General features: G+C 54.1%; 1 protein-coding gene across 2 annotated transcripts in view; it reads right to left on the reverse strand.

The window, feature by feature from the left end:
- LOC137846115 (uncharacterized) overlaps nucleotides 1-12,637 on the reverse strand; it is a 42,933-nt gene extending 30,296 nt beyond the window's left edge. The window contains exons 1-3 of one of the 2 annotated variants that reach the window (XM_068663813.1): nucleotides 12,451-12,637; nucleotides 12,194-12,250; nucleotides 11,718-12,011 (exon numbers count right to left, since the gene is read on the reverse strand). In XM_068663813.1, coding sequence (XP_068519914.1) covers nucleotides 11,718-12,011; nucleotides 12,194-12,250; nucleotides 12,451-12,517 — 418 coding nt within the window. In that variant the 5' untranslated portion in view covers nucleotides 12,518-12,637. Of the gene's footprint in view, nucleotides 1-11,717; nucleotides 12,251-12,450 lie in introns of both variants that reach the window. The other variant, XM_068663811.1, reaches the window with a different exon arrangement.
- Between the last annotated feature and the right edge of the window lie 9,951 nt (nucleotides 12,638-22,588).

Consider the following 22,588-nt stretch of genomic DNA (forward strand, 5'->3'; position numbering starts at 1 on the left):
GTGAAGGAGAAATCTGCCCATAGCAACTGCCCCAGAACTCTGGCGTCGCTTTGGCCTTGGTGCAGGATTCCCCTGATGCCATCATTTGTCTCGACATTGAAGAGAAGCAGAGTGATGTGGTCAGACGAGGGCAAATCCTAGTGGGGACAAGGATCAGGAGCTCTTTACAGGGACAATGTTGCCGCTGAGATACAATTAAAACTAGCGTGTGCTGCAGTGTGTGAGAGGACAGGAAAAACAGTGAGGGCTAAACAAAAGCAGCGGATGTAGCAGGTTCTTAGGCAAGGCCCCCACTGATGAGAGCCTCTGGCTGTGGGCCAGGCTCAGGTGGCCACAGAAAGCTAACAGCACAGCCCCCAGCTGAACCGCAAGCCTCTGCCCCACCGTCCCCAGCTCAGAGCAAAGCAGAAACTCGAAGCAGACGCTGCTCCCCAAAAGCAGCGCCCCAAGAGATGCTGGGGCAGGCACCATGGGCAAGGCTGTCTCCTTCTGGCCCTGCCGTCCTGCTGCTGGTGCTCTGTGAGTTGGGGCATTGTTGGGTGTGGGGGCTGAGGGCTGGAGGGCTGCTGCTGGGGGCAGGACAGGACAGTGGTGGGCACAGGGGAGGATGGGGACAGCGTGTGTGGAGCAGGCGTGCAGTACTGTTGGGCAGAGTTGCACTGGGTAAAGCAGGATGGGGATGGCTTCCTCCAAGTATAAAACACATCTGAGCAAGGGGCACACTTCTCCAGCACCATAAATTTTTCTGGAGTGTTGCTCTGAGGCTCTAGGACTGATGAGGTGTTTACGGAGCTATGGGACTTACCTGGAAAAAGGAATCCATCCAAAATGGGATTGGAAGTGGCATTGTTTGAGGCGGTATTGAAGAGGTACAGCATGAGAACATGCAGGTGTGATGGTGGCTGCTTAGCAGTGAGGATGTGGGCAGGGGCATCTGGATGAGCCTGGACACTGCTCCTCTCAGCAAATCCCTCTCTGCCCCTTCGTACAGGTGTCAGAATTACCTTCCAGGACATCTGCAGCTCCCCAGGTACTCGTGAGTCCTTCCCTCCCAGACCCAGGGCACTTGGAAGCCCAACCACTGTGAGCTGTGCCCTATGGCAGCCCTTCACTGCTGTGTCTCCTCCAGGGGATCTCCCAGCTCCTGCTCTCCAAATGAACTCAACTTCTGCTCAGCCAGGTAAAATAATTTTGCTCCAGTGTATTCTCCCTGTGGTGTCACATGCAAGACGAATCATCTTCTGCAAGGATAGGATGGAGGCGTACAGCCAGAAAGCCCAGCAAAGGCAGCTGAGCTACTCCGTCGTCTTGAACATCACATCAAGAAACGCAGGAAGATATACATGTGGGTACCAGCAGACTAATAACATGAAACACATGAGGAGCTCTGCCCTCAGTGCTGTCCGCATCCTGGATGTCCCTGGTGAGTCCTGTCCCCGGGCTGGAGGGTTGAGAAGGGACGGAGGCTTTTGCCACCACATGGCTTTGCTGAGGCTGGAGCTGTGTGCTGCAGCAGTCTCTGGGGTGGTTCCCCCACGGGAGTGTTCCCTGTCCTCCAAGCAAACCCCTAGAGAGAGAGAGTTGTTCTCAGGGGTTACCCGTGTTCGTGCAGAACCACCTCTGCTGCAGAGATGGGGCTGTTCAGAGCCCATGCACAGTAAGCAAGGGATGGGGATGTGGATGGATGCCAGGGATGCTCCAAGGTCTGCCCTGTGCATTGATGAGCCTATGGCAGGGCAAGTGGGATGACTGTCATGAGCTGGGCAAGGACACAGCAGTGAGGACATGGCAAGGAGTTAGCAGCAGGGACATGGGCACAAGTGTGTGGGTGCCCCAGCTCTCACTCCCTCTAAGCAAAACCCTCTGTGCCCCAAGGTGCATTTGCTGGCGTGACCACCCAGGACATCTGCAGCTCCCCAGGTGAGGTTGAGCGTGGGGATGGGTGACTGAAGAGAGGTGTGTGTGGGGTGGTGATGGCAAGGGAGAGGGAATTTGTTCTCTGAGTGAGAGCTCCTGGGAAGGAATCACTTCCCTGCATGGAACACAAAGCATTTTGTGTCCAGTTCTGGGATTCCCTGTTCAGGAGGGGCATAGAACTACTGGAGAGAGTCCAGAGGAGGGCTGCAAAGATGATCAGAGGTCTGGAGCCAAGAGAACTGAGCCTGTTTATCCTGGAAAAGAGGAGACTGAGGGGAGACCTCATCCGTGTCTATAAATATCTGAGGGGAGGGTGTTGTGAGGATGGAGCTGGTCTCTTTACGGTTGTGCCCAGGGAAAGGGCGAGAGACAATGGGCTCAAATTGGGGCACAGAAAGTTCCATCTGAATATGAGGGGCATTTCTTTACCGGGAGGGTGACAGAGCACTGGAACAGGCTGCCCAGGGACGCTGTGGAGATATTCCTCTGGAGATATTCCAAACCCACCTGGGTGCCATCCTGTGCAGTCTGTCCCATCTGATCCTGCTCAGCAGAAGGCTGGACTCCATGACTTTCAGAGGTCCCTTCCAATCAATGGCCATTTTGTGATTGTGTAATCCTCTAGCACCAAGAATCACAGACAGATGAGAGTGGTGGTGCCATATTTAATTGGCAGGCACACCTTGGCCAAGCTATACTTAACCACACACGAAGGAATTTAGACAGCAGATCCATGGGGCCCATGTTGGCACAACAGCCGCGGGCATTTTATGCCTTCCGTGGGGATGGTGCTGGCTGTAGGTGGAGGGATGTGGCCATGGGGCTGAGGCTCATTCTGGGAAGGATCTGGGTGCACTGTAGACACTAAGCCTGTCCGTTTGTCGTGCCAGGCAATGTGGTGAGTTTCCCAGCAAGTCCATCACCCCCAGGTGAGTGATTCCCTCCTGCACCCTCAGAAACCCGAGCATGGGGAGTGGGTGTGCTGTGCTGCCTTCCGAAGGGCATGGGGACAAACAGGAGCTTTACCAGGCAGGAGCTGTGCCAGCTGCACGGGCACGTCCTACTCCCTGCTTCTCCCCATCACAGCCCGCTGCCCTCACACCCTCTGTCCCCCAGCTCCCCATGCCTGGCTCCCGCACGCCCTCCCCACAGGCACAGCGCTGCCAGTGGCGGCCGTTGGCCTCGTCCTCGTGTCTGCAGGCAGCTGGTTTGCCATCAGGAAAGGTGAGGGATTGGGGGAATGTGGGGGAAAGTCTGAGGCCATTGGGGTCCTGCTATGGGGCTGGTGCAGTGGCAGAGGAGTTCGGGGGAACCTGGAGGTGCACAGCTGGGGCAGACGGTGCCTGGGAGTGATGGCTGTGGGCAACCAAGCTGGGGAGGCTGCTGAGGGAGCTGGGGAGCTTCAGCCTTCATCCCCCAGCCCCGAGATGGGAGCCAGGGCTGGGCAGCACCTTGGCCTGTGCACCTCAGCCCCTGTTCTTCTTGCAGGTGCCTGCAGAGGGAGATGCCCAAGGTGAGCACCAAGGGCTGCTGGCTGTGGGTTTTTTTGTAGGGACTGGGGGGCATGGCAGGGCCCTCGGGTACTGCATGCGCAGGGGCAGATTTGTCCTTCTGTGTGACTGCATTCCCTGTGCAGAAGGCATGGGAGAAGTGGCTTGCTGTGGGGTGGACTTCAGCTGAATCCTGGAAGGATTATAGCATCATCCATGGGAATGGCCCAAAAGGCCCTGTGCTTCTTTGTGGCACTGGTGCTGCAGACCTTCAGGACATTTTTTCTCTCCTCTCTCTAGGCTTCTCCATGGTGCTGGTAGTGCTCAAGACTCTTCTGCTGACCCCAGCCATTTCTGTAAGTGCCAGTCCCTTCTTCACCCTTCTCTAGGCACTGTGTGAAGTGCTGATGCCTTTGCATGTCAAGCCGTAACCATGGGGGCAACGGTGGTGAGGGGTGGGAAGCCCTGCCTGCTGTGTGTGGCTGGACACTAACTCAGGTTCTCCCTCCAGATGCCAACGTGGATGAGATGGGCAGAGTGAAGGTGAGTTCAGCCCAAGCACAGCCTTCCAGGCTGAGCGTGCACATGATGGCTGCAAGAGTGCAGGCTGTTGGAGAGCAAATGGAAGCCAAAAGTGCATCCGATTGCAGGAGCCTGGGAGCTTCACGTGGCTGTGCTCTGGCTGAATCCCCCTCCTTCCATGCTCCCAGCATTTCCTCATAGTGTGCACTGTGAGAGCAAGGCCACTCCTTGTTCTCCCTTGTTTTTTGCAGCTCTCTCAATCCAACTGCTCTCAACAGCCACTGCATGCCAAAAGCTGAGCAAGGGAGAGGCGATGCTGCTGGTTCTCTGAGAGAGGCAGAGAACACTGGGGAAAGCCTTGCTGATCATCGAGCTGTGAATAAAGCCACCCCAAACAGGAAGGAGCTGGTGTAGTTCTTCTCGGCAAGGTCTGTCTGCAAGGCTCTTCACATCCCTTCAGATTGACACTACCACCCCTTTTGTGTATCTGTGTCTGTCTTTCTGCTCCGTCCTATTCCATGTGTGGCTGCATGAGACGGAGGTGCCATCAGGAACACAAAGTCAGAGATGTGTATTTGTCATCAAAGCAAAACCACATCTGCAGTGCACACACACTATTGTTCCGGGGCAGACGCGTTCTGCAGCGGAGCGGGGGATCGGGCCAGGCAGGGCTAACTTTCCGGCATCGAGCCGACTTCAGGGAGCCGCCAGGAGCCGGCAGCCCTCGTGAGGGAGGCTGACGAGGCGAAGGCGGAGCCAGCAGCGCCCCCTCCCCGGCCGTTCAAAAGCAGCCCCTAGGGAGCGCGGCGAACAGGACGGGCAAACAGGGCGTGGCGCGTCAGAAGGGAGTGGCGCGGCAGTTAGTGCGGCAGTTCGCGCAGGCAGGGCGAGCAGGCAGGGCGGAGAGCTACCCCCTCCCATACGAACACCTGTTAACGACAGCCGTTAGCTAGGTGATAATGGTCTCCACCAGGCACGGAGCGCTCTGCAGGAGGTCGGTACACACCCAGACCGAGTACCCGCTAAAGAATGCAGCGGTTCAGGTCACGGGATGCAGGGAGTGTCAGAGCCTGTTCCTGCCATCGGCGGGAGGCAGAGACGCTGCGTGTGTGAGGTGTGAGCAAGTGGATGACCTGATCCGCATGGTGGCGGAGCTCAAGGAGGAGGTAGAGAGGTTGAGGGCCACCAGGGAGTGTGAGCGGGAGATAGACTGGTGGAGCAACTCCCTACAGGGCCTCAAGGAGAGGTACCGGGGTGAGACACCCCAAATGGGGGTGGAGCCCCTGCCCTGTCGCCGTCGGGCAGAGGGAGGGGATCTGGGAGGTGAGGAGGAATGGAGACAGGTCCCTGCTCAACATGGCAGGCGATGCCCTCCCCTTCCGGCCCCACCTTCCCAGGTGCCCTTACAAAACAGGTTTGAGGCCCTGGAGACTGAGAGACCAGCAATTGAGGAAGAGATAGAAAGTGTACCCAGGAGGATGCCTAGGGCGAGGAGGTCGACTCCACGCATCAGGACTGCCTCCACCAAGAAAGACAGGAAGGTGATTGTTGTGGGAGACTCTGTCCTTAGGGGAACAGAGGGCCCTATTTGTCGGCCTGACCCTACCCGTAGGGAAGTCTGCTGCCTCCCTGGGGCCAGGGTCAGGGACGTTGCCAAGAAAGTCAAGCGCCTGGTACGGCCCACTGACTACTACCCGCTACTGGTCTTTCAGGCTGGTAGCGATGAAGTAGCAAAGAGAAGTCCGGAGGCGATCAAAAGAGACTTTAGGGATTTGAGGCGACAACTTAGAGGTTCAGGTGCGCAGGTTGTGTTTGCCTCTGTCCTTCCGATAGGGGGGATCGAAGCTGAAAGGTGTGCTGTTCGCATAAACTCGTGGCTTCGAGACTGGTGTGACCAGCAGAACTTTGGGTTCTTTGACCACGGGAAGGTCTATGCTACGCCGGGCCTGATGGCACCGGATGGGATGGGCCTCTCTCGGAGAGGGGTAAGGATCTTTGGTCAGGAGTTGGCAGGGCTGATAGGGCTTTAAACTAGAGTCGAAGGGGGAAGGGGCTAAAACCAGGCACGCCGGTGAAGACCTAAGTACGCTAGAATCAGAGGGGCTGTGTGCCAGTGAGGTCCTTCGGTTAGATCCACAAGGTGCTGAGTGTAAGGAGACGCACCTGAAATGCTTCTACATGAACGCACGCAGTATGAGGAATAAAATGGATGAGCTAGAAGTCCTGGCCCAGTCCCGCAACTACGACATCATCGGCATAAGCGAAACCTGGTGGGATGAGTCCTGTGACTGGGGTGTTGCGATAGATGGTTACAGGCTCTTCAGGAGGGACAGGCAGGGTAGGCGAGGTGGTGGGGTGGCGATGTATGTGAAGCAGGGGCTGGACTGTGTGGAACTCCAGGTCGGAGAAGGCAAAGTTGAGAGCCTCTGGGTAAGGATCAAGGGACGAACGAATAAAGGGGATGTCGTTGTGGGAGTCTATTACAGACCGCCTGGCCAGGACGATAGCGCCGATAACTTATTCTTTACAGAACTAAGAGAGGCCTCGAGATTAACTCCCCTTGTCCTTATGGGGGACTTCAACTTGCCAGACGTTAACTGGGAGTGCCACACGGCTGACACGAGCAAGTCCAGGAGGTTCATGAAGCACCTAGATGATAACTTCTTGGTGCAGGTGCTAACGGAGCCAACTAGGAAAGGCGCCCTCCTTGACCTGTTGCTGGAAAACAGAGAGGGTCTGGTGGGAGATGTGGTTATTGGTGGCCGCCTCGGTCATAGCGACCATGAAGTGGTTGAGTTCAAAATTTACGGTGACAGAAGGAAAAGTGCCACCAAAACCTCATCCCTAGATATGGGGAAGGCAGACTTCAGGCTGCTCGGGGAACTAGTCAGCAAGGTCCCCTGGGAAGCTGCTCTTGAAGGCCTTGATGTCCACCAGTGCTGGTCACTCTTTAAGCGATGCCTCCTAGAAGCACAAGATCAGGCAATTCCTAAATATCGCAAGTCAGGCAGGCGGGGCAGGAGGCCGGCGTGGCTGACCAGGAACATTCTTATGGAGATTATGCGGAAACAGAGAGTGTTTCACTACTGGAAGGAGGGCCGGGTGACATGGAAAGAATACAGGGATGCTGTTCGTGTTTGTAGGAAGAAAATTCGTGTGGCTAAAGCACACCTAGAGTTGAAGCTGGCTGTGTCTGTGAGAGAAAATAAAAAGGGTTTTTTTAAATATGTGAATGGAAAAAGGAGAACTAAAGAATACATAGGGCCGCTCCTTGATAGGGAAGGTCTTCTCACAGACGATGACATAGGCAAAGCAGAGACGCTTAACGCCTTCTTTGCCTCTGTCTTCAATGCCGATGATGGGCTTTGGGACCCAGGGTGCCCTGAGCTGGAGGACCGGGACGGTGGGGATGACAAACTCCCAACCAACCCTGAACGTGTGCGGGATTTGCTACTCCACCTGGATCCCTACAAGTCCATGGGTCCAGATGGGATTCATCCCCGGGTGCTGAAAGAGCTGGCGGACGTCATCGCAGAACCTCTCTCAATTATTTTTCAACGATCCTGGGAGTCTGGAGAGGTCCCGGTAGACTGGAAGCTGGCAAATGTTGTGCCGATTTTCAAGAAGGGTCAGAAAGAAGCCCCTAGCAATTACAGGCCTGTCAGTCTCACGTCAGTGCCTGGTAAAATCATGGAGAAGATGGTTCTCGAACTTATTGAGGTGCACCTGAGGGACAAAGCAGTCATTGGTCCCAGCCAGCATGGGTTTGTGAAGGGTAGGTCCTGCCTAACTAACCTGATTTCCTTTTATGATAAGATCACCCGTATGGTAGACCAAGGGAAACCAGCTGATGTGATTTTTTTGGACTTCAGCAAGGCTTTTGACACGGTTTCCCATAGGATCCTACTGGACAAAATGTCCACCATACAGCTAAATAAAAACATCATACAATGGGTGAGCAATTGGCTAACGGGCAGGGCCCGAAGGGTTATGGTGAATGGCGCTGCGTCAGGCTGGCGGGCGGTCACTAGTGGGGTCCCTCAAGGCTCCATTTTAGGGCCGGTACTTTTCAATATTTTTATAAACGATCTGGATGTAGGAATAGAAGGTATTTTGAGCAAGTTTGCCGATGACACCAAACTTGGAGGAGTTGTGGACTCGAATGAGGGTGGAAAGGCCTTGCAGAGGGATCTGGATAGGTTGGAGAGCTGGGCCATCGCCAACTGCATGAAGTTCAATCAGAGCAACTGCCGGGTCCTGCACCTGGGACGGGGAAACCCTGGCTGCACGTACAGACTGGGCGATGAGACGCTGGAGAGCAGCCTAGAAGAGAGGGATCTGGGGGTCGTGGTAGACAGCAAGTTGAATATGAGCCAGCAGTGTGCCCTGGCAGCCAGGAGGGCCAACCGTGTCCTGGGGTGCATCAAGCACGGCATCGCTAGTAGGTCGAGGGAGGTGATTGTCCCGCTCTACTCTGTTCTGGTGCGGCCTCACCTCGAGTACTGTGTGCAGTTCTGGGCACCACAGTATAAAAAGGACATGAAACTGTTGGAGAGTGTCCAGAGGAGGGCTACGAAGATGGTGAAAGGCCTGGAGGGGAAGACGTACGAGGAACGGCTGAGGGCACTGGGCCTGTTCAGCCTGGAGAAGAGGAGGCTGAGGGGAGACCTCATCGCAGTCTACAACTTCCTCGTAAGGGGGTGTCGAGAGGCAGGAGACCTTTTCTCCATTAACACTAGCGACAGGACCCGCGGGAACGGGGTTAAGCTGAAGCAGGGGAAGTTTAGGCTTGACATCAGGAGGAAGTTCTTCACAGAGAGAGTGGTTGCACACTGGAACAGGCTCCCCAGGGAGTGGTCACTGCACCGAGCCTGACTGAATTTAAGAAGAGATTGGACTGTGCACTTAGTCACATGGTCTGAACTTTTGGGTAGACCTGTGCGGTGTCAAGAGTTGGACTTGATGATCCTTAAGGGTCCCTTCCAACTCAGGATATTCTATGATTCTATGGTTCTATTGACACACACATGCGAGGACATCCCTGCAGTGATATCTGTCCATGTAGGTCAAAAATGGGCATCTCTGTGGGTGGGTAGAATAACACCCCCACGAAATTATAATGCAATTTAGGTTTACACGTCATCCACTGAGCATAGCAAGATGTTTTCTTTTATTCAAAAAAAATCAATACATTCACAGTAAGATTTGGTATAGGTCATGTATTTTAGAAGTATTTATGTCTTGTAGATGGAGGTATGAGTCCTATATCGTCTTGGCTAGACACTCACAGCCCTTCCCTGTGACAAAAAAACAAACAAACAAAGAAGACCAAAGTGCACCCCCAGCCCCATGTTATGGCTGCACAAGCCCTCTTGAACAGAGCAAAGGTAGCCATGGGCAAGGCTCCTGTGCCCTTGCCCTGTGGCAGCGCTATTGGATCTGGGTGCGGGTCACTGTGGCATATGTCGTGGTGTTTCTCATGTGCTGCATGGGAGGAGGCTTTAGGGGGAAATGAAACCCTGTTACTTCAGCTGCTGACTGTGAGCCCTGCACAATGAGCAGGCATCAGGTTGCAGGAGTGCAGAAAGGAGCTGTGCACAGCTGTGCCATGACTCACCCTGTCCCGTCGAACATGGGCGATGGTGGAGTCTGTGGGGGCAAAAAAAACACACCATGATCCCTTGCTGCCTGTTGGTGGAGGGCTGAAACTCACACTGACCTTGGGCAGCAGCTGTCTGTGGTCAGCTCTCAAAGCCTGGCCAAATTTCCCCTCCTATCATCCTGCTCTGGGATGAGCATTAAGCAGCAGTGGAGCAGAGATGCTGAGGTTTTCGTGTATTTCCAGCTTTCTGTGGCATCTCCTCTCTTTGCACAGCCAGCACACCTTGCGAGCTGCTCTGTGCAGGCGTGGGAAAACAAGGTTGTGCTGACACTCGAGGGAGGTGCAAATAGGGTGGGGATATATCTATAGCCTGTCACCCAACCACAACATCCTCTCTTTGGTGCTGCCTGTGGTTTCAGAGCAAACTATAAAATGCTTTCCCCAGAAACACAAGGAAACAGAGCCACATCTTTCATCGCTGCTGTGTCTTTTCAACTACATGAAAACCGAAATCGCTTTGTAGGAAAAGTGAAGAAAGGACAAAAGCAGAGGCTGGAGCAGGGGAATTGAAGCCTGGGGCTGCAATAGGTGTGGAAGGACCCCCCAGGCAAAGGGGCTTTGTCCCCATGAGAACTGGGATGCTGCCATGTCCCTTGTGCAGCCAGCAGCCGCACGCACTCTGCATGCAAGGAAGAAGCAGGACGTGAGGTGCTGGAGAGAAACCTGGCCTTGATGAACGGGCAGGGATTTTGTATGTCCCAGTGGGAAATGAAGTGGTGTGATTGAATGGGGGCTTGCAGAGTATTTTCGTGGGGAGAGGAGCATGTGGCTTCCCCCAAGGGAGGAGGTAGTACTCACACTGGATGTCACCATAGTTGGTGTCTTCCGTCTGTGGGCTGTCAACGTGCTGCTGCCTGGAGAGGAATGGAATGGTTCTGGGATGTGCATATACTGAGGAGGGGTCTGGAGGCTTATGCCCTTTGGTGTTGCTTTCCTGCATTTGTCATTGAACTGGAGGGCAGCCCAAGACAAGCCCCATCCTTCCTGACTTCTGCACAGGAGATGCCCCTGAACAAGGAGCACCCCAGGGACCTTTCATTCCCCCAACTCCCTCCCGCATACCCCACAGCCAGCAGCCCTTGGTGCTCACCTTGGGCATCTCCCTCTGCACGCACCTGCAAGAAGAACAGGGGCTGAGGTGCACAGGCCAAGGTGCTGCCCAGCCCTGGCTCCCATCTCGGGGCTGGGGGATGAAGGCTGAAACTCCCCAGCTCTCAGCAGCCTCCCCAGCTGGGCTGCCCACAGCCATTGCCCCCAGGCACCGTCTCCCCCAGCTGTGCACCACCAGGTTCCCCCCCCACCTTTCTCTCTGCACCAGCCCCACAGCAGGACCCCCACGGCCTTAGCCTTCCCCCCAACTTCCCCCACTCCCTCACCTTTCCTGATGGCAAACCAGCTGCCTGCAGCCAGGAGGATGAGGCCAAAGGCTGCCACTGCCAGCACTGGGAAGGTGTGCGGGATCCAGGCTTGGGGAGCTAGGGGAGAGAGGGTGTGAGGGCAGCGGGGTGTGATGGGGAGAGGCAGGGAGCATGCAACTGGCACACCCTCATGCTGGTCCTCACCTGGGGAGCTGTGGATATCAGTGGTGGTCTCACCAGCACCTGCAGCTTGGGGCAAAAGGGGTTTTTCTTAATGGGGCCAAGATCTGGCACACCGCCACACCCGAGTCCTTTTTCTTCCTGTTTGTTCTTGCTGAGCAGGCACCTTTCTGTGTCTCAAACCAGCACCACTGTGCTCTCCCTTCTGGAACCATCCCACACTGTTGCTGATGTACAGGCTATAGCCTGTCTCATGACAATCACACCACTTCCCCTGCCATAGGCTCGTCAATGTACAGGGCAGATCTTGGAACATGCCAGCCTCAACCCAGGGTCCATCAACATCCCCAGCTCTTGCTCTCTCTGCATGGGCACTGCACAGCCCCATGCCTCAGCCGAGGTGTTGCTGCAGGGATGGGGACAGCCCTTGAGAGCAGCTTTCTCTCTGTAGGGGCTGCCTCTGAGGAGAGGGAACAGTCCCGAGGGGGAACCACCCCAGAGCCATGCCCTGCCTGCTGCTGCACACAGCTCCAGCCTCAGCAGTTTTCCAAAACCTTTCACCCTCACCACCCTGGGGCCATGTCTCACCTGCCACAGACAAGGTCCGGGGAGCACTGAGAGCAGAGCTCCTCACCCAGTTTTTCTTGTTCTTTTGCTGGTACCCACACGTGTACGTCCCAGCACTTCTGGAGGTGATGTTCAGGACCAGAGTGTAGATGAGCCTGCCCTGCTGGGCTTTCAGGCTGAACTCCTCCTGCCCATTCTTGCAGAAGACAACTCGTGTAGGAGGAAACTGCTCATCAAGGGTACATTGAAGCAGCACTATTTCCCCCTCCTGGGCACTGGAAGCGTTGAGGTACAGGACTGGAGCCTGGTTGTTACCTGGAGAGAAGGCAGAGGGATTCCCCAGGCAAGCATTAGTGATGGCCAGGTGGCAAAACCAACTGCATGCCAAGGCTGGAAAAATCTGCTCTCCCAGGGCTTCACAGGGGGAACCATGAGGGAATAATTCGCTTCTCTCTTCCCATCTCTTTCCACAAGACACGTTCATTTTTGGGACCCACCTCCATGCTCCCGAAATCCTGGAGAGCTGCAGATGTCCTGAGTGGTCACTCCAGTACCTGCAGCATGGGGCAGAGAGAGCTTTGCTTAGAGGGGTCATGACCTCTTGCTTTCCCCCAGACAACTCTGTCCCACAGTGCTGCACTTCTGTCCCACACACACTGTCCCCATCCTCTTCTGTGCCCACCATGGATCTATCCTGCCCCCAGCAGCAGCCCTCCTGCCCTCAGCCCCCACACCCAGCAATGCCCCAACTCACAGAGTGCCAGCAGAAGGACGGCAGGGCCAGAAGGAGACAGCCTTGCCCATGGCACCTGCCCTAGCATCTTTTTGGGCGCTGCTTTTGGGGAGCAGCGTCTGCTTCAGGTGTCTGCTTTGCTGTGAGCTGGGGATGGTGGGGCAGAGGCTTGCAGTGCATCTGGGACCTGTGCTGTTAGCTTGCTGTGGCCTCCTGAGCCTGGCCCACAGCCAGAGGCTCATCAATGATTAACCTGTCTCAGCCCCTGCTACATCCGCTGCTTCTGTTGAGCCCCCGCTGTTATTTCTGTCCTCTCACACACCGCAACTCTTGCTGTTTTTATCTGTATCTCAAGGGCAGTATTCTTCCTACATGGTCTCCTGCCCCTTTTCCCTTTGCCAGATTTTTCTCGTAGTGTTGCAGATCTCCATCAGGCTAGCAATCATCTGCAACCTGTCCAAAATCCATTTCTGTCCCTTCCACACCCACGTGGGCACAGCACTGCTCCATCCCCTGCTGATGCTTAGACCCTGTACTCTTGTTGCTTGTGCAATGCTCTGCAGCCTGAGCCCCTCTGCCAGCCAGTGGTACTATTATCATCATTATTGTTATTGTTGTTGTAATAAATGGCTCAGTCTTCAAAATAGGACTATAATCAAAGTTTACAACTTATTAAATTGATACAGGTAAGCAAACAGCACTTGGTGTGCCGGGAGTCTCTGCTCCACCAAGACACACACCACTTACATCAAGCAGGTGATTTTTATGCTCCTAGGCATAATACATATTCATTACCAGTTCTGACAAAACAGGGTTATTATAATTAGTTTCCGGAATCCAAACCCTCCTACTGGAGCATGCGTATCAGTCTCCAGAGGTCAATCTGGGGGTCTGTCATGCTGAAGGCTCATAGTCTTCCTCCCTCTTGTCCTTCTCCTTTGTCCAACTTGGCCGAATGTCAGAGACTTGTGCGGCGTCCCCTGCAAGCTTTGACTTTTAGTCATTCTTGAGCTTTCCCCTTCTCCTTAATCTCCTGGCCAGATATCAGAGACTTGCATAGAGTCCCATGCAATAGTCATAATAGGTAGCAGTTATTCTGAACCCCCCCCAGATATCAGAGATTTCAAGGAAAAGCCTACAAATACATTTCCCTTCAAGCTCTCTATTGACACAAATTGCTGGAGCATTCCTTTGCAAGATACAAGAACTGTATACATTAACCACTCTGTTTTTCTTAGACTTGTGGTTATTTAAGTGTATGTAAGACAGAAGGTCACATTCATAACATCATGAGGCCCTAGGATTGTTCCATATTGACACGAATCAGATGAACAAATTTCACATTTTTGTTATTATTATTTGCCTGTCTGAATAAACTGTCTTTATCTCAACTCACAGGCTTCACTTTTCCGTTTTGCTCTCACATCCTGGAGCACGAGCTGGGAGGGTGAGTTAACGGCTGTGTGGTGTTTAGCTGCCGGCCGGGTTAAACCATGCCAGGGCACCCACCTCTTTCATCAGAGGGCCTCCATTGCCTCTAGTGTACCTTTTAACTGCAATGTATTTGTAGAAGCCCTTTTGGTTGTCCCAAGGGATTTCCTCTAGCAATTGCGTGAAAAGGCCTAAGGTGTCCCTACTGAAGTCCAGGGTTGCAATTCTGCTTGCTGTTCTGTTCCTGACACATGAGGTCCTGAACTGCACCATCTCATGGTCTCTGCAACCAAGACTGGCCTCAACCTTCAGCCTTGAGAAGAGGAGGCTGAGAGGAGACCTTATCAATGTATACAAATACCCTAAGTGTGGGAGACCGTGGGATTTGGCCAACATTCTTTTCAGTTGTTTCTGGGGATAGGAGAAGGGGAAACTCATCTGCCGGCCGGGTTAAACCATGCCAGGGCACTTACATCTTTCATCAGAGGGCCTCCGTTGCCACTAGTGTAACTTTTATCTGCAATGGATTTGTAGAAGCCCTTTCTGTCTCTTGCAAGGTTTAATTCTAGGGAGGCCTTACCTTTCTAGTTCCCTTCCTTATAAGACAACAGTCTTATATTCCTCCCAAGTGGCCGCACCCTCCTTCCATGATCTGTAGACTGTCCTCTTCCACTTGAGTTTGCCTAGCAATCCCCTCTTTAACAAGTCTCCAGGCTCTCTTTCCTGACTTCCAACCTGTTGGGATGCTCGGATCTTGAGCTGGGAAGAAGCAGTCCTTGAACACTAACCAACTGGTTAGTCCTTGAATACTAACCAACTGTCTTGGCCCCCACACATTTAAGTACCTTGCCCCATGGGATTTCCCCTAGCAATTGCGTGAAAAGGGCAAATTTTTCCCTACTGAAGATCAGGGTTGTGATTCTGCTTGCTATTCTTGTGGGTAGTTAGGGTCTGGCGGCCGGAAGATGTCGCGCTGTATGGAAAGGTGGAGCCCCTCCCTTGATGGACAGTAGCATGTGGTCTGTGATGTATGCAAGCGGAAGTGACGCTATGGGCCTCGGGTATATAACCCCATGTGACTCGACAATAAACGCCATTTGCCATCCACCACATTGGTGTCTGTGAGCCGATGGACTGAGCGGCCTGGGGTTGGTCGCCGTGCCATTCCTGAACCAGGTCGCCACTGCCCCCTGAAGGCAATAAGTGGTGCCAAAACCCAGGACAACTCCTGGTTTCGGGTGAACGGTGGCCGAAGCGGCGGGACCAGCCCGGCGGTGAGGACGCTCCCGGACCAACAAGGAAGATGGAAACCCTTGTGAAGGTTGTATCAAAATTGTGGAAGCTATGGGGTGGCTCAGCTGAGGAAGCCAGGGGTGCCGGTGGGGAACCAGAGCCTGAGGAAATCTGGGAAAGACCACGGCCATGTGCGCCCCAGTACGGCGCCGAACTAGAAGACGTAGAGTTGGGTGAAGAAGCCTCCGGCGGGAACGGGGATGAAGTGCTAGGTTTTACTAACACATGGAAATGCGAGAAAGAGAACAGTTGCAGGGACGACCGGGGAGGAGGTAGAAGCGCGAGAGAGGAGCAGAGAGCTGATCGGAACGGCCATCCAAAAAAACGCTCCTGTGGGGCAAACGCCTCACTGAGAAGGCGAGGGAGAGAGCGGCCCACCCACAGGGGTGGTGGGCGGGGCACGAACACGATGGGAGGGTACCGTAACTCGAAGGTGACCAGTCAGTCGAGCTCCGACCCAGATCGCATACCAATTCACATTCGGAGGAGGAAATGGGGACAGATAGCAAAAACATCCCCATCCGAAATAAAGCTGCACCGCGAGGGCGAGAAATTCCTCTCATGGATTGGAGGAAAATTAAGATTGCGTGTGCCGTCTGGGCTCTATCGTCCATGTTAGCGTTCCCGGTCTGGGTGACAGATGGGGGGCAGAGGGTTCACTCACCAATAAAACCTAAGGATGTACAAGCAATTGTTAAAGCCATTGTGGATAAAGGGCTTCATTCTGCAATGGTCTCCACCCTTGTAGATGGTGTTTTCAGGGGAGACGACATGCTCCCGTTTGATATAAAACAAACTTGTCGACTGATCTTTGATGGGGAGTGGATGATCGTTTTTAAACAAGAATAGAAGGACAACTGTATGAGACTACTGGCCCAAGTAACTGGGGTGGATCACCCACTGTATGGCTCTAGCCTGCAGCGGCTAATGGGTATGGACCCAACAGTGATCACCCCCCAGGTGCAAGCCCAGGGCCTGTGGGCCCATGAAGTTATGGCAACTCGTGCGGCCAGAGAAGCTCCAAACAGCCAACGCTCCAACTTCCAGTGGAAAATGCAGCCTCAAGGAATGATCAACTCGCCTACTATTTGCCAGATCACAGTGGATTGGGCGCTGGCACCTGTTTGGCGCATTGACCCAACTGCGACTCAGAATAAAACTAATGAAAACTGAGTTTCTGTTCACAGGAACAGATCATCGGACAACCCCGTAATCTGTATACCCTGGTGACAAGAAAAGACAGCAAATCTTAGTCTTCTTCTCTTCCTCTCATGCTGAAGGCTCATAATCTTCCTCCCTCTTTTCCTTCTCCTTTGCCCAACTTGGCCGGATGCCAGAGACTTGTGCAGCATTCCCTGCAAGCTTTGTCTTTTAGTGGTCCTTTGGGTTTCCCCTTCTCCTTAATCTCTTGGCCACTTACAAGAGACTTGCATAGTGTCCCATGCAATAGTCATAATAGGTAGCAGTTATTCTGAAATCCCTTTGTTCTCTTATCCCCTATTGACACAAATTGCTGGAACATTCCTTTGCAACATACAAGAACTATATGCATTAACCACTCTGTTTTTCTTAGACTTGGGTTATACAAGAGTATGAAAGACAGAAGGTCACATTTCTTCATACCATGTGGCCCTAGGATTGTTCCATATTGACACAAATCGGATGAACACATTTCACACTATCATGGGTAGGAACAATGCATTCAAGTGCGATTTATTACAGCAGCAGGTACACAGGTTCTTTGGATTGCCAGCCATAGTTACTGTCTGCAAAAGCAAGCTAGCATGCATGAAATACAAAGGTGACACAGGTGACACAGGTGACACAGGTGTGCAGCCTGGAAATGCGTTAAAAGTCACAAAGACTCTATAGAGATTACAAAGTTTCCGCGGAGACACACAGTATAACCAAGTGTTCAAATCTCACCCAAAGGCCTCCCAATGGAACAGAGGGTGGAAGAGAAGCTCAGCCCGACAACTTATCCCAGGAGTCAGGAGGCCTTCAGGATGCTGTATTCCCTCGGGGTGGTATCTCCCCTGACAGCGATATCTTCTCCAACATCCCCTCTCTCTTAGGCCAATTTATATTATTTTCTATCTTTTAGGTGGAGCTTGAGTGACTCTAGTCAAGCATATCTTAGTTATGATTGGTGAAAAGTTCTCCCATTTCGGTTAAACTAATAGGCTCTGAGAAACTCAGAGTGCATGCTGAGTAAGGGGTGGTCGCACATTGGAGGCAGGTAGCTTTTAGGATGGAGGTGTGTTTTGGTATTATAATGATATTACAATGAGGAAAAGTACACTAGGATACAGCATTTGTCAAAACATGACAGGTCCTTGGCTGAAGGTTGTAAAAAGTGTGGCTTATTGGTCTTGGTGTGCACAAGAACAATCAAGTCCCCACCTGGTCACAGAGCCTAGCTGCGGTGTCTCCACTCCACTCTATGCTCCGTGCTGCTCCTTAGAGCTAGCACACCAGGTTCCCCCAGTGTGATAGTATCTAAGCGTGGAAGCTTAGGGAACGCTTAGGTAATGCAGCTACACCCTACCCTGAAAGCCTCTTTAAAGCTGTACATTTTCTTTAAAACATGAATGTTAATTTTATTTTCCTAGTTACTTTAGGCAATTGCACCACACTAGCTGAAGGCTGCTCACTAGTAGTGTACTCCAGAGTTCCAAATTACGTCCAATTCCATTCAACATCTTCATTACTCTCAGGATGCTGGTCAGGGGTTACCCGCAGAAAGTTTGCAGCTGGCACCACAGTGTGATTCGCTCACCAGGGAGGTTTGGAGGCTGTATGAGAATGAGGGAGTGGCTCCATCCACCCAACTCTGTATATTCCCTTTGAGGAAGAGTATCCTGGAGGCTTGTGCTGTGAAACATGCATGCATGGGCCTGTAGGAAGCTGTGAGACAAGTGCTTTGATGAAGGCATGGGAGGTGAGGGACTGTGCTTGCAGGAAGGAGCCTGAAACCCACATCCCCTCCTGCTCTGCCTCCAAGCAGCTCTTGCTGAGCTTTGAACCCATTTTCCTATCCCCTATTCTATCCATGCAGTCCTGCATCCTCGTGCCTCCCAGCTGAGCAGCTCCTCTCCTGCCTGAACCCATCTTATCCCAAAGTCCCCCACTGCACACCAAGGCCCCAGATGTCAGCACTGGGAGCTGCAGAGAAGGGACACCTTGGCTCCTTCTTGGTATTGGTGTGGGATGGCTAAAAGCCCATAGTGCAAGGCTGGGGATGGTGTGTGGGTGTTGGGGCCAGCCATGCTGAGACCCCGTCCCCACCTGGCCCACAGCTGGATGCCCCCATGCACAATGTCCCTGCTCAGGGCTGTCTCCTGGAGATGGCGCATTGAGAGACAGAAGATCCAGCACAGGGATGGGTGGGCATGGGGTGCAGAGTGCCAGGCAAGGCCACCCCCTGGACCTCTACATGGCGTCAGCCATCCTGGGATCTCAGGCAGTTTTCCATGACACATCTGCCAGGGCAATGCCAGTAGGTAGGGGAACTCTTGGGTGGCAGGGCAAAGGGAACAGCAGCTCCCTCGCAGGACACATGGCCCCATATGGCAGTCATAGAGCAGCTCTCCCAGCTCTGCTCTCTCGATTCCCTCTGAAATACAGAGCAGCAACATCAGCTGGTTCATTCTGAACCAATCCTTTATAACTTGCCTCCCACAGGACCAATACCCACCAAGGTGCCTTGAGAGGGGGCACTGTAATCACTTGGGGATGTGCCCATTGCGGCCAGCACCACCTTGGGCACAGGGAGGTGCTGGAGTGATGCAGGAGCTGCAGAGCATGGCTGCCTGGGGGTGCAGCTGTGACTCCTTCCCCTTGTGTTCTCCCGGTATGCAGAGATGGATCCTGTGATGTAGATGTGATTCTGTGAGCAGGCAGGGCAGCCATGTGGGTGCTGGGTTTGAACCCAGCTGGGAGGGTCTGCGATCCAGTGTTAATCCTTGATGGGAGCAGAGAGCAGGCGCTGAGCCAAGGGAAGCAGAGCAGTGGCAGCACATCCCTTGGGCATGCTGCCACAGCTGCCTTGAACCCAACAGCAGCGGGAGCCTAGCCATGGTGGGGGTCGTGCTCTGAACATGGGGGAGCAGGCTGGGGACAGCATGGAGCTCAGGGGGACATCAGATCTCCATGGGGACAGGGACGTCTCCAGGCTGCCTGGCCTCGTTGGCACCGTGGCTGCATCTCTCCAGGAGGAGGGTGATGATGGGGGCAGACAGCAGCAGGAGCAGGCTGAGGGCAGAGCGCAGGATCCAGACCTCCAGGGGCATGGCTGACCCTGGGAGAGAGGAAGAACACAGTGTGGCCAAGGCAAGCCACGGAGGACGGCTGTGCTGGGAAGGGCTGATGAGCGATGTCTCACCTCTGGAAGGGAGCTGGGCCTTGTGTGAGGGGCTGCTTCCTGTGGGAGACATGAACATGCCGTGAGTCCTTGAAGTCCGTTTTAGGACAATCCCAAATGCTGAGGAGATGCTGAGCTCATGTCTTGCTTCCTTGAGCACACAGGGAACATGAGCAAGCCTTTCCATGTATGTTCCCAGACACAGATTTGTAAAGGTTAGAGGGACAACCTAGAGCGGTAGTGGAACACCCCAGGGTCCATAGACAACCCCAGCCCTTGTTCTCAATTTCAGTGCCCGATGCAGCCCTATCTCTGCTGCAGAGGCACTACAGGAGGGACAGGGGCACGTCTGGGAGCAGCTCTTTCTCTAGCGGCTGCCTTAGAGGACAGGGAACACTCCCATGGGGGATCTACACCACAGCCATGCCCTACTTGCTGCAGTACACAGCTCCAGCCTCTGCAGTATCCCCATCCCTTCTGCTCAAACCAAACTTGGGCCGTATCTCACCTGGCACAAACAGGCTGCCCAGTCCTGGCTCCCATCTCGGGGCTGGGGGATGAAGGCTGAAGCTCCCTAGCTCCCTCAGCAGCCTCCCCAGCTGGGCTGCACACAGCCGTCACCCCCAGGCACCATCTGCCCCAGCTGCGCACCTCCAGGTTCCCCCGAACTTCTCTACCACTGTACCAGGCCTGCAGCAGGACCCCCAGGTCCTCAGCCTTCCCCCCTCCTTCCCCCTCTCCCTCAGCTTTCCTGATGGCAAACCAGCTGCCTGCAGCCAGGAGGATGAGGATGAGAGGCACCACTGCAAGCACCATGGCTGTGGAGAGGGAGTGTGGGAGCTGGGCATGGGGAGCCGGGGGACAGTGGGTGTGAGGGCAGCGGGGTGTGATGGGGAGAGGCAGGGAGCAGGACGTGCCCGTGCAGCTGGCAAACCCTCATGCTTGTCCTCACCTGGGGAGCTCTGGATATCAGTGATGGTCTCACCATCACCTGCACCTTGGGGCAAAAAAGGTTTTTCTTAGTGGGATCAAGACCTGGCACACCGCCACACCCGAGTCCTTTTTCTTCCTCTTTGTTCTTGCTGAGCAGGCACCTTTCTGTGTCTCAAACCAGCACCACTGTGCTCTCCCTTCTGGAACCATCCCACACTGTTGCTGATGTACAGGCTATAGCCTGTCTCATGACAATCACAGCACTTCCCCTGCCATAGGCTCATCAATGTACAGGGCAGATCTTGGAACATGCCAGGCTGAACCCAGGGTCCATCAACATCCCCAGCTCTTGCTCTCTCTGCATGGGAACTGCACAGCCCCATGCCTCAACCGAGGTGCTGCTGCAGGGAGGGGGACAGTCCTTGAGAGCAGCTTTCTCTCTGTAGGGGCTGCCTCTGAAGAGAGGGAACACTCCCGAGGGGGAACCACCCCAGAGCCATGCCCTGCCTACTGCAGCACACAGCTCCAGCCTCAGCAGTTTCCCGAAAACTTTTACCCTCACCACCCTGGGGCCATGTCTCACCTGCCACAGACAAGGTCTGGGGAGCACTGAGAGCAGAATTCCTCACCAAGTTGCTCTCTTTCCTCTGCTGGTACCCACACTTGTACGTCCCAGCACTTCTCGAGGTGATGTTCAGGACCAGAGCATAGATGACCTTGCCCTGCTGGGCTTTCAGGCTGAACTCCTCCAGCCCATTCTTGCAGAAGACAACTCGCGTAGCAGGAAACTGCCCATCAATGACACACTGAAAGAGAATTATTTCCCCTTCCTTGGCACTGGAAGCGTTGAGGAACAGGACTGGAGTCTGGTCGTTACCTGGAGAGAAGGCAGAGGGATTCCCCAGGCAAGCGTTAGTGACTGCCAGGTGGCAAAACCAACTGCATGCCAAGGCTGGAGGTGTCTGCTGTCCTGGGGTTTACAGGGGGAATTGTGAGGGAATAATCCCCTTCTCTCTTCCCATCTCCTTCCCCAGGACACGTTCATTTTTGGGACCCACCTCCATGCTCCTGTAATCCTGGAGAGCTGCAGATGTCCTGGGTGGTCACTCCAGCACCTGCAGCATGGGGCAGAGAGGGCTTTCCTTAGAAGGGCAGAGACCCAGCTCACCCCCACCTCCCTGCTCACATCCCAGTTTCTGAGTCCTGCCTGAACAGGGGACTCCCCACCCGCACATTTCCAATTGCGATTTGCTTCATCTGCACACTTGGCACCATCCCAAGCCTGGTCTGGATGTGCTTTATATTCCCGTATGAGTGCCCAGGATCTCTAAGGAATCCAGCATCCTGAACGTCTCACACAAAAGCTCCAGACAAACTTTTAGTACTGGAGAAGTGTGTCCCTTTCTCAGATCTGCATCATAGCAGGAGGAAGCAATCCCAACCCATCCTTCCCCAGACGCAACTGTGTCCTGCAGTACTGTATGCCTGCCCCGCACAGAGGGGCAGTGACCTCCTGCCTTCCCCAAAACAACTCTGCCCTGCAGTTAAGCACGACTGTATCGCACACACTATCCCTATCCTCCCCTGTGCCCACCACGGGCCTGTCCTGCCCCCAGCAGCAGCCCTCCAGCCCTCAGCCCCTACACCCAGCAATGCCCCAACTCACAGAGCACCAGCAGCAGGATGGCAGGGCCAGAAGGAGACAGCCTTGCCCATGGCGCCTTCCCCAGCATCTTTTGGGGCGCTGCTTCTGGGGAGCAGCGTCTGCTTCAAGTGTCTGCTTTGCTGTGAGCTGGGGACGGTGGGACAGAGGCTTGCAGTGCAGCTGGGACCTGTCCTGTGGGCTTTCTGTGGCCACCTGAGCCTGGCCCACACTGAGCGTCTCTCATCAGTGACGGCCATGCCTCAGCCCCTGCTACATCCGCTGCTTTTGTTGAGGACTCGCTGTTATTTCTGTCCTCTCGCACACCTCAGCACGCTCTGTTTTTCTGTTTTTTCCTGTGTCTCAGGGGCAGCATCTTCCTTGCAAAGCCCTCCTGCCTTTTTTCCCCATGTTCTTTGCCTTCTTCTGACCAGGTCACTCCGCTTTTCTTCGATCTCCATACCAATAGTTGTGCGAGGGGCATCCTGCACCAAGGT

The sequence above is a fragment of the Anas acuta genome, chromosome 30 (genome assembly GCF_963932015.1).
Source record: "Anas acuta chromosome 30, bAnaAcu1.1, whole genome shotgun sequence".
NCBI classification, from domain to species: domain Eukaryota; kingdom Metazoa; phylum Chordata; class Aves; order Anseriformes; family Anatidae; genus Anas; species Anas acuta.